General features: G+C 30.0%; 1 protein-coding gene across 2 annotated transcripts in view; it reads left to right on the forward strand.

The window, feature by feature from the left end:
• Window positions 1–16,671, forward strand: part of ctrip (E3 ubiquitin-protein ligase ctrip) — a 181,710-nt gene that overhangs the window by 50,924 nt on the left and 114,115 nt on the right. For both annotated transcript variants that reach the window (XM_067279913.1, XM_067279914.1), the window contains exons 3-5: window positions 402–523; window positions 7,780–7,964; window positions 14,694–15,225. In XM_067279913.1, the coding sequence (XP_067136014.1) occupies window positions 435–523; window positions 7,780–7,964; window positions 14,694–15,225 (806 nt within the window). In that variant the 5' untranslated portion in view covers window positions 402–434. The remainder of the gene's footprint in view (window positions 1–401; window positions 524–7,779; window positions 7,965–14,693; window positions 15,226–16,671) is intronic.

Genomic DNA, 16,671 nt, shown 5'->3' on the forward strand with positions numbered 1-16,671 from the left:
CTTTTTAGTGTTTTAATCATAAGTTTTTTTTTAATGCCAGGAAAGTTGTACTCTGTTCCTAAAATAATATCAAATAAAATTTGATTATTTAGCAGCTGAAAATATTTGAACTTTCAAAAAATTAAGAAACTTTTATAAACTTTTATTTTCTTGTATGCTAAATGTTTGTTGCTGTTATTTTTCCTTTGCATTTTTTGTTTTTTGGAATGTTTTTCTTAAATGCTCATTATTTGAGCTTAATTTACATATAATCATTAATTATATTTGACAAATTTGAGAATTTGAAATTAAATGATTTAATTATTAAATTTTTTAAATTAATATTTATTTTTTTTAATTTAAAATAATTTGAATTGTTTGTGTATTTTTATACATGATGGCTTTTTTAAAATTTTTTTTAGATTGTGGCATGAATAATTTTTTGAGAAGTGTCTATGGCCGATCAACCTAACAGCCACTACGGGGGGTCAAACAAAAGTATAGATAAGTCTGTGAAGGGGAATCGTTCCCCAATAAGAACCAGGTAAGATAATTTATTAAAAATAAAAAATTTGCTTATATTTACATTAATTAACATAAAACCAAAAATTGTGCCTAGATATGTTATGTTTACAGAAATAAGATTTCAATAAAAATGAACTTGATCTCGTGTGAAAAATTAAGTTGATAACAGAATGGAACAAAATTGGAAATAATAGTAAAAAATTTTATTGTACAGGTAGGCCTCCTACAACACGGTAGATACATTTCTTGAAAATACCGCGTTGTGGGAAAATCTCATTATAGGAGACACCAACTGAATACAAAAACTGGGATTCAGTTCTAAAAATAGAAAAACTGCCTTTTATGGTAACATTTTCATCGTTTTTTAAATTTATGTACATAAAAAGCTTAAATAAACTTCAACATCATATAAAAACTAAAAAGATTATGATTTCAAGTCAATATCAAAAAGAAACATAATGTTATGCTCAAATTCAGTCCTCATTGTCACTTATTATAGTTGTTCGAGAATGTTTGACTGGTCTTATTTCAAGATCTGAGCTTGTTCCATCAAGTTCCACTGCACTTATGTGATCCGTTGCGATTTTTTTTTGTTATGTGAAAGATAATTCATTTCTAAATACCCTAAACCGCGTTGTAAAAGTACAGTGTTGTAAGAAAATTTCCACATTTTTCTAACCGCGTTGGAGCGAAAATGCATTGTAAAGGTATCGCGTTGTAGGAGGCCTACCTGTACTTGTTTTGTACAAGGGGAACTTAAGATATACAAGTTAGTTTAGCTGTTTATATACAGGTGAGTCATAAGTCTCCATACAAATGGTGAAAGCGGTGACTAATGTTTATGTTATTCATACAAATGGTATCATATGATGCAACAGAATGTCAATCCATTCTTCTTTTGTTAGTGGCATTTCTTTTCAATTGGTTCATCTTCCTGAAAACAAAAAAGAAATTAGTCACAGCTTTCACCATTTGTATGAAGACTAATGACCCTGTACTTTAACAAAGAAATAAAAGAATTTATGAACTTCCATATGACTTACATATGGAGACTTCAATTAGTTTACAGTACTTCTATAACTGCCAAGTATTTGCTGGCAGAAATACTCTGGAACTGTACAAGATAAAAAAAAAAGTGTATTACCATTCTAACACAATTAGGAGCAATACTGGAAAGGTACATGGTTTATTTATTAATTTGGATATTTATTTATGAAGTAATAATAAATGGTATTTGTTACATTTTAGTTGTAAAATCAATGATTTACAAAGCTTAATGAAATACAAAGACCTTTCCTGTTGTAATTTTATTTCAATATAAGTTTGTACAATGTCTGCTGGGAAACTCTCAATCAATTCAGGAGACTGAGTGTCAGAAACACAAGAAAAACCCAAACTGTCCAGAATTTTTAAGAGAAGCAAGCCAAGTCTAGTCTTTTCCTTTAGATGCCCGTGCAAGTTAAAATTAGGAACTTTTTGTTGTAAGTCATTCTTGGGTAGTTGCAATATAAAATGCCAAAAATTTAACAATGATTTGACATAACAGCAGTCCAAAGGTGGCCTTCCAAATTCTTTGTGATATATAACTCCAGATATTGATTATTTTAATTTAAAAATACATTTAATAAAATAAACCTGGATTTTCTTAATTCTGTCCCTGAAAAGACAGAAGATAACCATAAATCTGACCAACAATGGAATCAAATAAAAAAAAAAACGTTTTAATGCTGGATGATTTTAACCTTATTATAAGTTTTCATTTTTTTTGGATATTCTGAGTAGAACTTGTATAACAATGGTTACAATGATGAGTAAACTTTTTGTTGAAAGAAAATATAATGCCAAAACATTTCACAGTAGAAGATATCAATAACTCCTGGTTTTGAATAAAGAATCTATCAGATGACTTCAAATGATTACCATGTCAAAAAATCATGATTTTAATCTTATTAAATAAATGATTTCATTTACAATAGTCCAAAAAGTCATTAAGCTTGGATTGTAAAGCTGATTTTAGAGTCAGCAAAAATTTATATCATAATGAGCACATAACAAACTATGAAAAGAAATGTTTTTTATAGGAATATCAGGATAAGTATCAGAAAAGCAATCAACTGAGTCATTAATATAACAAATAAATAGGGACTCAAGGGATTCCGAGGTAAACCTTTTTCAATACTGATAAAATGACCGTTATTAAAAGAATCTTCAATATAACACTTATTATGAGAGAATAATAAGCTAAGAACTGCACTAAAACAAAGAGATATTCCAAAATATGAAAGTGTTTTTCAAAGTAAGCCAGGATTTATATAATTGAAAGCCTTTGTCAGATCAATTAGAGCCACATAACTTTTGCCACTTTTGACTGAGAACTAATTCTACAATACAATCCAAAATATATATATTTTATCAAGTTCTTCTGCCAGAAAGAAAGTCACCTTGAAAATCCAAAATTAATTTCCTTTCCTGCATCCACAAATTAAGCCATTTCATCAATCATTGAAAATAACTTTCTAATTATATTTAATAGAGCTATTGGATAATAGTTGGAAGGATCCAAAACATTGCCCATTTTGTAAATTGATTTCAACACAATTGTTTTCCACTTGTATGAGAACTTTATTATGTAATATATAAATATATAGCTTTGAGAGGCACTCACACATTTTTTTTATCTTTAAATCTGACACTTGTCAAGCTTGATCTTGTAACAATCTTTCAGGCCACAAAATATAAAAAATGAAACTAGGAGTAACTTGAAAGGAATAATGATAGATTGAAATTTGACACACATTTGGCATGCACTGAAAGTTGAGCTGTATGCAATTACTTCCAAGCAATTTGAGTGTGATTCAAATTAGCTGATTCATTGGGCACCTTCCATTCATTGGGAATTCCTTAAACTATGAGCACTGTCTTCTGGTATCCAGAGGGATGCGTATTGTCAATTTTCTTCCAAGAAGTGAAACTATCATCAATGCTTCACAGTATGTGCGGATATTGCAAAAACTGTAACAAGCACCATCCACACAAATGCGATATCATTTTGCACAAGACAATGCTCATCCCATATGGTTAGTCAGACACAGAATGCAATTGAAATGATGGGTTGGGAGTTGCTGCCATATTCTCTCTACAGCCCTGACCTAAAACCATCAAACTGTCATTTCTTTGCTTCATTTGAAGAACAGCCTGCAGGGTACGAAATTTGATGATGATGGCAAGGTTTTACTGAGGTTCATAATGGTTACATTGTGTTGGAATGGACTTCTACAGAAGTGGACTTTTGAAGCTGCTAGTATGGTGATAAAAATGTGTTGATCATTCTGGTGGCTATGTAGAAAAGAAGTGATGTGTCCTGATGTATATTTATCAAGCATAATCAACTAAACCTTTAAAATTTTTGTTACTGAAAGTTAATGTCAAATTGACAAACATTTTCGATCTTAACCAAGATCTGCAATGGGTCACCATTGATATTCGAAATTGGAATGTGCAGAACACAACTTTTTAAAATTACTTGTAAATTGGAACCAAAACATAACAATGTAAAACAACAACAAAATTATAAATGTAAATAATCAGTGGTTATTTTAAGAAACATAAAATATAACAGATGTAATATTTTGTCTTATTTTTATAAAATAATAATTAGTTTGTTGGTAATTTCTGGTTTTTCATAAAAGCATTGTCATGCATATGAGACTATATCCATCTTTAAAGATGGAAACAGTCTCATATGCTAATACAATTGCCAGTCAGGATGGCCTTGTATATTTCCAAGGCTTCTATATCCCTAATGTGGTTGGTTTGAAACGATTGCTTAATTAACATGGCATTCTGGAGATTAGCTTGCACGTTGGTCTTAGTGGCTTAAATGGACAGGGTGGATTCAATATTTTGAAAAAGCCATTTATGCCTTTTTTCAAAATATTGTAATGATGTTCTTGCAATCTTGTGTACAGAGTGTGCTTAATGGACCCAATGTATACCATATCTCTTTAGAATCTGTTGTCCCTCACAGGAACACTGTACGCCCCCTGAGGCCCTATGTTTATTGGCCTTGTCCTTTATGTTGTGTAGTAATTTGTGGGAAACGCCGGGAGGTAGGACGGAGTCGTACCTCCTTTTTCTTCGGCGAATAGGTCGGCAAGACCCACCCCACTGTCAAGGATGGCTAATTTTGGTGATATCCCGACTCGTCGGGATAGGTTAATGAATTGTCAGGTCGAGTGGAGGAAGTGTGTGGGGTCGTCGATAAGGAAAGGCAATATCCGTAATAACAGGACAACACAGATAATGGTTTATTTAAACATAGAAACTACTACAGAAAAGCTACGCATCCCATCCCTACCCGCGGGAGAGAGAGAGTTCACAATGGTTGGGGGAATCATACCTCGTCGATATATTGATAGCGATCGCCGGTTGTTCTTTGGCTCGGGCGGTGGGCGGAGGGGTGGTCTGGCTCGTCTTCGGCGGTGTCGACGTCTTTGAGTTGGCCCTTGCTTCCGACTCGGTTTCGACGGGACGTTGGTCGTCGTCTTATGTTCAGCCACCCCGTTCTCAGATATCTCCCCCTATTTATACTCCCGATCGCGTCTGTTACGATCACCAATCACGACGGAGGGTGATGATTCGGGCTCCGTGACTCAGAAGTCGGGTCTGGAGAGGAGGGAAGTGAGTTTGACGGCGGAAGACTGTACATTCTTTGAAGCTTGATCACTATCTCTGATCTCGATTGTTATCTCTCGAGAGGTTTGAACAATAAAATTTTAAATTTTGATAATTTTCGTTTATAACATGTTAAAATCGGACTGGCCGGCTTAATGCGGTCTTCACAAATTTATACACTGTGGGAACTTGCTTGTATGCCAACTTGGTACCCATATTGTTAGAAATTTCTTTGTATAAGGTAAATACTGGTCATATTCTATCACCATGTCCCTGGGGTTAGAATTGCATGTTTGATCACTGTTGGTATCTCCTTGGTGGTTGGAATTGTTGCATAAGTGTTGATTGGAGTGTTGATTGGAATAGGTGCAAGCTAAATTACATATCAGGTCCCTTATAGAAGGAACCTGATATGTAATTTAGCTTGTGCATAAGGGACCTGATGGAGTATGATGAGTATTACAATAGACATTTTTTTTAACCCAATATACTCATATTATGTTAATATTTTTTAATGTTTAAATAATCATTTACATTTTGACATATATATTTTGATAAAATATTATTTGACAATAGATATTTATCAGATAAAAGAATTATTAATTTTTCATTTATTTATTTAGCCTGACATTTATAAAATAATGCCATTAAATATATATTTCACTTAGTTAAAATTATTTTCATCTGTTGCAGTAGTGGTTATAATCAGTATTTTTAAATAAAATTTATCATTAACTTGATAATTCTGAAAATAATAGTAAAATATATATACATTTAAAAATGCCATGTCACCTACAATTTTTAACAACTGAATTACACCACCTAATGCATGATGATAAATATTGTTTGACTACTTTGCCTATAAAATAGTTTGAAAACATTTGTAACCTCAGTCTTTGAATTTAAAATATAAATTGATACAAGATAGAACATTTGAGTTATGGAATTTTTAATTTTACATTTAAATCAACATTGAATGCTTTTAAAATGAAAACTTGACTTTTTACAAACTACAATTTTTTATTTCATTCATTTTCAAGAAACAACATTGGTTAAAATTCTATGCATATTATGCATGCAGAAAACTAGAACACACATATGACAAACTCTTATAGGATCATAATATCAGCAATAAAGACAAAATTCTTGTCGTATGAGAATTATTCTCTGAAAGGTGACTTTCAACTCATACTAATGTCACTCATCTTGAAGAAAAGCAATATCTTGTTATAATACACTCAATCTTATCTTTTTCTCTCCATTTTAGTTAAGAATAAAATTTTTGCAAAATACTTATTTCTTCAGTTTTTAAACTTGAAACATTTTAAAAAATCCAAATAAAGGTTTTATCAAAATTATGAATAATAATGGAAAAATAGATATGGAAGATGTGTCTATTAATTTTCCAGTTTTAAATTTCCGAAATTTTGAACTAGATAAATTTTTCAAGCTTGCTGCTGTTAATTATAATTATTAAATGTCTAGCAGCATTAAAATTATGAATATATTTGCTTGATTAGCTAGTTTAGAATATCATTCAAAAATAATCCCAAGCTTTTTCTGATAATTAAGAGTGCTATTCTTTAAATAAGCTCCATTTGTGAATGAGAGTGAGAATGATGTGTGATTGCAGCAGTGTGCATGGGTGTCTGCTCCTAGCATGCTTTGCATGCGTTTGTCTGTTGTCTGAGCTGTAGAAGTTTATAATGTTTAAGAAAATTGAGTCACCCACTGACTGAGAGATACGATCTGTTATTCAATTTCAGCACGAAAGATCATGGCAACTGTCTTTTGGGACATGAAAAGTATTTTGTTAGTGGATTTTATGCCGAGAGGCACAACAATCAATTTTCATGCGTATTGTGTGATGTTGAGAAAACTCTGGCACACCATATAAAACAAGTGGCATGGCTTAATGTCTTTCGATGGCAGGTGGCAGATTTCTTTGAAGTCAGAATTCAAAAAATTGTTGAGCAGTATGACAAAATGTTAAACAAAAATGGAAATCATGTAGAAAATTAGATAAAAGTGTGTAGAACATGGGAAAAAATATATTTTAATGATATTTACAGTATTTTTCTTATTAAAAAATGGATTTTATTTAAAAAATACCCTTCATATTTTAATTTTTCCAGTTTTGTTTCATTTCTTTATAATGATTAACTTTTTTATATGTAGTAATAATTAAATTTTTGTATATAAAGTTAATTGCTAGTTAGAGAATAACTTCCTTTTTCTCAGATTATATGAAATCATTGTTTTCAAATTCTCTTCTAATTCAAAATTAGTTAAATTGTTGAATAATTATTAGCTCATTGTAATACTTGATTTCAAATTTGAGGTTTAATTATAATTTGATGTCTAATTATAAATTGTTAGACTATCAAAAAAATTTTTTTATACATTATCTATTTAAACTTCATTAAGTGTATATTATTTATTTGTTTGCTGTAAAATACTTAAATCAGTTATTTTTAATAGTATTTTTCTAATAAAAAATGTTTTGTTGGTATGTGTTTTGCTATCCCTATTCAACCTAAAAAATTTTTAAATTTAAAACAATTTTACATTTATTGAATGTTTTCAATTACTTATTTGTAGATCAAGATCCAGGATTCTGGCTCAACAGGATTTATATAAACTTTCAAATCCTGCTTCACCTGAAGTAATAGACGAAACATCAGCTGGAAGTTCTTCTGGGAGTTTGAAACGATCTCATCCTAAGAGAGAAGTAACTCCATCACCTTCAATAAAAAGAACAAGAATAAAGTTACAAAAGAATCAAAGTGAGGCAATTAGATTATTTAAACATTAGTTTTAGTTTTAAAATTATTTCCTTTAGCTTTTACAATAGAATATGATCAAAAATTTTCCAAGTAAAAAACTAAAGCTAAAATTATTAACAATATTTATTCACTATGGTTCTCTTAAAATAATCCTTAATTATTACATATTGTTACCAGCTATTGAATGCCATTTGATAGTCATTATATTGTATTTTATTTAACTCTGTTCAGATCTATATTGCTCTATCAAACAAATTAAAATACAAACATACTAAAATATTAAGAAATCCTTGAATATTTTAATCATAATGAAAAGTTTTCAAGACATTTTTGTCTTATTCAGATCACAACTACTGTATGTTGTAACAGATCTTTTTTTTTTTTATATAAGATGTTTTATTTTGTGGCATAAAATGCAAGTTTCAAGTTACATACTACACTTTCAAATAAGACTGTTTATTTGAATATCATAAACTTTCTTATAGATTGAAGTTTCTGTACAACTTATTGGAGTTAAACAAGGGTTTTAAAATACAGGTGTGTCAATCTAAGATTGTTGGAATATTTTTTAAAAACTGTTTGAAATAGTTGTTGTGATCTGAAAATCAGACTAAATGTTCATGATTAAAGTATAAAAGAACTAACTTAATATTTTAGTGTTTGTATTTTATTTATTTAACTTGCTCTATGATTTTTAAAATCTCTTCAGTAGATTGAAGTCTTTTTTGAGAATATGAAGACTACTGAAGTGAATTCAGTGGAACCTCTCTTAATGAGCACCTCGCATGAATATTTTGAGTAATGAGCAAAACAAATTGTAAAAATTTGCCTCGCTTCACGAGTGATGAGGAGAGGGGAAGTCCTGAATTGTGTGCATATGGCATGCTCCATCACTCTGTGTTTAGCACTCATTCTGCTAGCATCTTAGTGTCGCTTGTGATCACACATTTTTCCAAACTTGTTGATCACACATATTACTTATAAACATCAACAACCATAAACATCAACAACCATAAACATCAACAACCATAGCCCATTATATAATAAACACGCCAAATGATATCCCAAATTCTTGGGTCATTAAATTTAATGACCAATTCCAAATTAAATGTCTGAATTAAAAATTAACTATTTATAATTATTAAATTTAATATGAGATGGAAACATAATTGCCTATCTCTAGTCAAATTAATTAATTTCTAATATTTAATTATAGCCTTTACATAACCCAAGAATTTGGCATATCGTTTGGAGTGTTTATCAAACATATTGGCTGTAATTTTTTTTTTGTTTTTTTTTTGTTTTTGTTTGTTTGTTTGTTCAAATCAAATTCTCATTCCAGGTTGGTTCATTCCACGCTAGATGATGATGATGATGATTCACGCTCCTTAACAGTGTATATTGTACAATATTTTTTTAATAAACATTATACATAAAACATTTGAGCATTTTTTCGGCATGGAACACATTATTGTATTTTACATTAATTTCCATGGGAAAAATTGTTTCACTTAATGAGTGTTTCGCACTACAAGCAAGACTCTGGAACGAATTATGCTCATTAAGTGAGGTTCTACTGTATATGGTTAAAATAAAAATTGTGAAATTACAGGAAAACTTCTAAATTCTAAAATACTTAATCTTTAAATCCATCTCCATAAGAATGTTAAAACTTAGTTATCAACTATATTTTGGAGATCAACTTGAGAAACCATTTTTTTTCTAATGTTTAAGTACTTTCAAGCCTTCTGGCTTTTCTTAGTTACAACTACAGTAGAGCGTCGTTTATCCGAAAACCAGTTATCCAAAACGTCCGTTATCCGAAAGCTTTCCAGTCGGACTGTGTCATGCTGAATTGAATGTTTTTGATACTAGATTAACTTCCAAAATATCATTTTTTTGTTTTCATATTTTTCAATATATTTATTTTGTTTGTACAAAATAAAGAAATAATTTTTATCGATACAATAGCCTCGATTATTATTATAAAAATTTTCGTTAGGTTTAAAATCGTCGAAAATTCAACACAAAGTGACACGCAACAGAGAAAAATTTCAACATCGGATAGGTTAATATATATTTTTGTACATAATTGGTTATCCGAAAATATCGGTTATCTGAACAACCCCAGTCCCCAATTGATTCGGATAAACGATGCTCTACTGTATTAGTTTTCAAACATACACTTGAGAGATTCTAATGTGTTTTTTCCAGCTTTTTTGTTTTGTTGTAACTTTTTAAGTTTTAAACTGTTAACAGATTAATAATATGTAGTGCCATCTTTTAGATGTTATCTTTCAATTAAATTTTTTCTTAGGTTTTACTATCCATTTCTGAGTTGCTGGTAATGCATTGCCATCCCTGACATCAAACACTTCTGAATTGTGACTATTTTCTCAAATCCATAATTTTTTTTCCATTGCAATGTTCTCTGTTATTTTTTTTCCAATAGTACCCCCATTCGAAATAATTTTTTTTCTTTATCTAAGATCATGGTCTGCCAGTACTGTTGTGATTATATCTTTCAGTCTTCAGAAATTTAGTTAGTTAATTTAAGGTCTTAAAGATTAATATTTAAAATGTTACGATATTGTAATTAAGTATCAATCAAACCCATTTAATATCATGTCTATGGGGCTGTCAGAATAAGGTGACATTAAACAGAGTTGATGTGAAGAGGAGTTCAGTAGAAAAGCTTGAGATTTCATGAAAAGACATCGTACCACTCATGTAGGTGTATTGTATACGTCCTACATTTGCCACATTAGAAAAGATGAACAGTTTTAAGGATATTATAAAGCAAAAAATTTACTACAGGCACTATAATCATAAAATCAGATACAGTAAAAAAAATTATATTTTCTAACATCCTGTCATAACTAATAATGAGCATTGATTTTCAACAAGTTTTGATAAATTTGGCATTGATGTTTTAACTATATCTATAAAGTATATTTTCTTAATATTTTCATCAATTTGCTTCAAATGTCTATTTTAGTACAGTAGAGCATCAATTATCCGACTCAATTGGGGACTGGGGTTAGTCGGATAACTGAAAAAACGGATAACCGAAGTAAATAGTAAATAATTTGTATACTAGTATATCACTATTAACCTACTTCACATTGAGTTTTCATCGATGTTAAGACTAACAAAATTTTTTTAAAATAATAATCATTGCTATTGTATTGTTAAAAATGATTTCTTTATTTTCCACAAAATAAAGACAAAATAAAAAATTAAGCATGGTTTAAATACTGGCCTCCCTTTCATGGTTGGGCCAGTGTTGCCAGCTAAAACACGCAAAAATTTAACAAAAATAATATTAAAGTAGCCAAGACATAGCCAAATATTGTAGCGCCACATCACTAGCGGACGTTTGAATTTGCCGACTAGAACGCGGTCGGTTAACCGATATGACGGTTAATCGTGGGTCGGATATTCGATGCTCTACTGTATTAAAATTGAGATTGACACGTTTGTGTTCAGTTGCCATTTTTTATCACAACGAATTACACAATATGATTCATCCTTAGTGTCTCTACTTGATAAAAATGACCAAATGAGGACACAGTATAATCAGTGTTGCTAACTCTGAAGCTAAAACTTGATAGAACTTTCAAAAACTGCATTTTGGACATGAAAACCATTAGGTTTTACATTTAAAAACAACTAATACACACCTTTTACCAAAAAAAAAAAAAAAAATATTTTTTGAGACTATACATACAGGATGAGTCAATTTCATTCAGTTCCTTCATACGCTGTTTAGGTAATAACAATTCCACAATGGAGTCGCCTTTTATTGTAAGCTACTCATCCACCATCCAATGCAAAAAAGTTAAAATAGTCCTCTAGTGGTGGCACAACAATAAAATTTATTCTCCTCATTACTCCACTGTGAAATTGTTATTACCTCAACAGCATGTGAAGGGACCAAATGAAATTGACTCATTCTGTATGTATTGTCTCAAGAAATATATTTTTTTGTAAAAGTAAATTTGTTCCAGCAATTTTTTAAAATAATACATACCTGTTTAAAAATTATAATCTTACATTTTGTTATAAATTTTTAAAAAAAATTAATAATTACAAAATATCAATAGATTTTACTGATAGCACTTTGCTGAGCTATTTATAGATGCAAATTTTGTGATATTAAACAGACTATTTTAAATCCACCATGCAAACAAATACCGTGACATTAACTGATTGATGCTAACAGGTGGAGTGACATTAACCAGAGAAAAGTCTACCATTTACTTACGGGGATTAGCTGACTGAGATAAAAAATTTTTGTGATCCTAACTAGTCTGTAACATTGAGTTCAGCTGTATACTTTTCAGATTGCTGTCAGATGGAATAAATTAATGATGATTTTTCATTATTTATTTTCAGTCAAAACATCATTCAACAGTCATTCATCTTTATTTTCTTTTTTTTTTTTTTTTTCATTTCCCTTCTGCCCATTGAGTTGATTACATTTGTTTCCACATCATACTCATACATTGATTTGATGTTTAATCATCTATTACAATGTTAGTTATTGAAATTGTTTTGTTTCTTCAGCATGTTTGAGTAGAGTTTGTTATATTTTCTATTATGTAGCAGAGTTAGAAATAAATTTTGGCATATTCGTTGCATCTCTGAATATTCATATCATCTTTAAATAAACTTAGAGTGATTGTTCCTAAAATCAGGTTAGATGATATTAGGATTGTACAGATATCGATAGTTAACTCAATGTATGTTCTGCTACAGTTATGGATAGTTTTTTTCTGGAAAATGCCAAGTTTTGAATTCTTATTTAGAGATTTATTGAAAATTTTTTATGGTAAAACTAATACTATAATTAGTTCAGCTAAGTATAAATAAATTGGGAATTTCAGACCTTTAAAATAAAGTAAAATTTTAAATTTTGAAATGTTTTCAGTCATCTTAATCAACCTTTTTCAGAACAGAAAGGAAAAACTACAATTTAAAAAGAACTGTAAGGCATTCTGGAACAAGTTGATTTCAAATACAGTGGGTGATCGGTTAACGAACAAATCGGATAAGAAACATTCTCGCGAAATATTTTTATGTTTGGATAACGAACACCTCACAGAATAAACACAAGAAGAAGCGATGTAAAATAATGAATACCAATTGGTCTTCTCTTGTCTTCGGGCGACAATTCAAAGCTTTTTGGAGCGTGGGAGATGTCGACATCGATGCTCAACCCGGTATATACTGTTTGGATAGTATTCCTCCAAACTTTTTGAAACTTCTTCCTTGTAATTCCAGCCTTTTATTTTTCTGACAGAAACAATTCTTTTATAGTATTTGCAAGACTGTTGGGCAGGCACTTGTTAAGTTTTGCATCAGTTTTTATTTTCAAAAGGTGAGAGTATAATTGCAAAGGTAGAGAGTGGGCAGTAGATGTCTGATGTTTGATGTTGCTGGGTAGTATGATTTGAACAGATCTACAGTAGGCCACAGTTCAGTCTTATCTAAGAAAGATGCAGTATAATCAAAAGACTCGAGCAACTAAAGGAGTAACAAAAATCACATCTGAAAAATAAAGAACATTGAAGAATTCATAATGGAACCTGAAATGGATCTGATGACAGAACACCAAGAACTCTTGAATGAAGAACACCAAGAAACTCGGCAAGATATGCTTTCTGCTGAAAAAGAGGATTAATGCCAATATCTGCTATTAAACATTTTTTTGAAGTGGGAGGATGTCAGAATGGTGGTCTTAGAATGGCATCCAAATCAAGTTGAGGTTAATAGGCTTAGGGATCTCTACATTATAATGCTATTAATTACTTCTGAAAAATCCTGAAGAGAGAAAAGCAATCGACATTAGACAGATTAATCTTTAACCGCCACAAATGGAAAAAACATGACTAATAAAAATGCAAGATTGTGTATATATGTATTTTTATTATTACATATAAATAAACATAGTAAGAAATTATATACTTTTTATTTTTTGGAGTTTCCAGAACGAATTAATCAAATTCCCATAAAACCTATGGTAAATCGATAATCGGTTAACGAACAATTTGGATAGCGAACAAAGTCTTGGAACGGATTATGTTCGTTAACCAATCATCCACTGTATTAATGTTTTAGAACAATGAAAATTTAAATGCGAAAAAATTTTATTGACTTGTTGTTGTACCAAGCCCTTCAATTAGTAAATTTTAATGTGTAATGAATGCTAGTTAGACAGAATCAATTAGATTGCTTTGGTAGAGTTATATTATTAATAACTTGATTGTCAGTTTGTTTACATTAGATGCCAACTTATTTGAAACACTTCAGTAATTCTCACATGTGAGATGACCGTATTGTCAATTATGACATAGAAACATTAGAGTTTTTCTGGTTGTACCGTACATATATTGCTAATAATATATAACTACATGGCTTGTGTTATTAAGGACATGCTGTTTTTTAATAAAGAGGTATTTTTAAAGGATGTTTAATCAATTGTAGCTTAATATGGCTTTCATGTGCTGAATGTATATAATTAAAAGGAGTTAATAGCTTCAAATCATCCATTATGTGGCTATGAACTATCAAAAATAATTGAAATTTGTTATTGCATTAATTATTTTTAAGTCTGTATATATCAAATAATGATCTGTAATATATTATTTAATTTCTTAAAACTTTATATATATATTTTTTTCTGGTTATTTACCAACTTAACAAGTATTTACAAAATTTTTTTAGGTAACAAAAAACACAGTTCCTTTCATAATAATATAGAATCTGATACATCTGCTCCAGATATCAGTAATTCAGAGCCTGTCAGTATTAATTCAGGAATTGAAAGTAATAATAAAGGACAGCTTTCAAATAATATAAGAAATAGTAAGAAAAGAGAATCATCAAGTGAAATTGAATCTCATATATCAAATTGTGATAAACAAGGACAAATTATAAAATTAGCCAGTGGAGGAGTTTTAGACAATTCTTTGATTGGAAAAGAAGGTGGTATTATTACTGATTCCAGCAGTCCTCTTAAAAATTTGACAACTTCGAAGTCTTCATTAAGTCAAAATTTAGATTGGAGTAGTGGAAGTAGAACGAAAAGAAGTAAGATTCAATTAGATCAACAGTTCAATTTTTCAAGCAATAAATTTAATACCAACACAAACAAATCAAATTTTGATAATTCATCTGTAGTTGAAAAAAGCAGTTCCATTCAAGGAAGATCAAGCAGAAACAAGACAAAGACCACGGGGTCGTGTGCCAGTAGTCGGTGAGTAATTGCTCTTATCTCTTCTATAACTGAACCAACATTAACCACAAAACATAAATATTTGCTGTATAGTACATGGTTATTATTCTAATGTTTTCAGTCTTCTTAATTGACATTCTTTGGGAGATACTTGAATTTTACAATTTAAAAAGAACAAAGCTATTTGTTCTTTTTAAAATGTAACTATTGTAAATATTTACTGCCTAGTAAATGGTTATGTTTTGTGATTGATTATGCTTAATAATTTTTGTGAATTTTAAGTTTAAATTTTATTTATAAGAAGATAATTTAAATAAACAGGTTTTAATCTGACACAAAAGTTTGTTGTTTTCTAAAAGTTTTTCATCATGTAGATGTTGAGTTAAAGCATCTTTAAATTCAGTAGTTAACAAATAAGTTTGAGACCTAAAAATAAAAAGGGAGGAAATTCTATGGACTGTGCATTGTGTGTTGGTGTCTATTTTATTTAGTATCTCAGGATGTGATAAAGATTAATAAACAAAATTTGACATGGCAGTTTGTATATAAAGGGGCATTGGTGCTATTAAATTTTTGTGGTTAAAGTTCAAGGGGATGTTCAGTGGTCAAAAATTAGTATCTGAACTGGCAAAATTATTTTCTCATTTTAAATTAATGTGGTGTACTGTTATAATAATAAAACACTAACAAATAATGTTTTGAAGAACAATAACTATAATTTAATTGACATAAACACTTTATTTTTATTGTCACTAATTATAATGGCTGACATAATCAATAATTGTTGTCTTTGTTAGTGGTTCTGTTGATCTAACAGGAGCTTTTAACATGTTTAAAACTTTTTGTGGAATTCCATTGCTTTTTTGATACTACTTCTTACTTTCCTATTGGGAAATCAAAAGAAATGAAAAGCATGTGCAGCATATCATCTATTGTTTGTTCTCTACTAAATTAAATACTCTTAAAATATTTAGCATCTTTATTTTGTGCTTCTTGGGCCTCTCCTGATACTTTGCTAATTAGTAAAGTAATATTGCCCATAAGCCATCTCCCATGTACCAAGATCTTTTGGAGACTTTAGGGTATGTAATGCAAGTGTACTTTTTATATATAATTCTGCAGTTACTTTTCAGTAATTTTCAAATAGGTTTGTATCTATTTCATAACCACATGCCCTGGCTATCAAAATAATAATTAATCTTAAAGTTAAATTTTTGTCACCTTCAGTATTTCTGGCATTATGGTAGCATTTCCTAAAACGCCTATCTGGCAGTATTTCTGTCATCACATGTCCTAAAATCAGGTTTAGACACAGTGATTAAAAATCTCATCTCTCTACTTTTTCTTTTTCTTTGCTTCTTCTATCTCTGTCAGTTTTTCTAATTTGCCCTTTTTTGACATCAAGCCTATAGGCAATATGCAAAATGCATTCCAAAACCTTTATTTAGGCATGTAGGTCACATATGC

The sequence above is a fragment of the Centruroides vittatus genome, unplaced genomic scaffold (genome assembly GCF_030686945.1).
Source record: "Centruroides vittatus isolate TY-2023 unplaced genomic scaffold, ASM3068694v2 contig_879, whole genome shotgun sequence".
In the NCBI taxonomy this organism is placed as follows: domain Eukaryota; kingdom Metazoa; phylum Arthropoda; class Arachnida; order Scorpiones; family Buthidae; genus Centruroides; species Centruroides vittatus.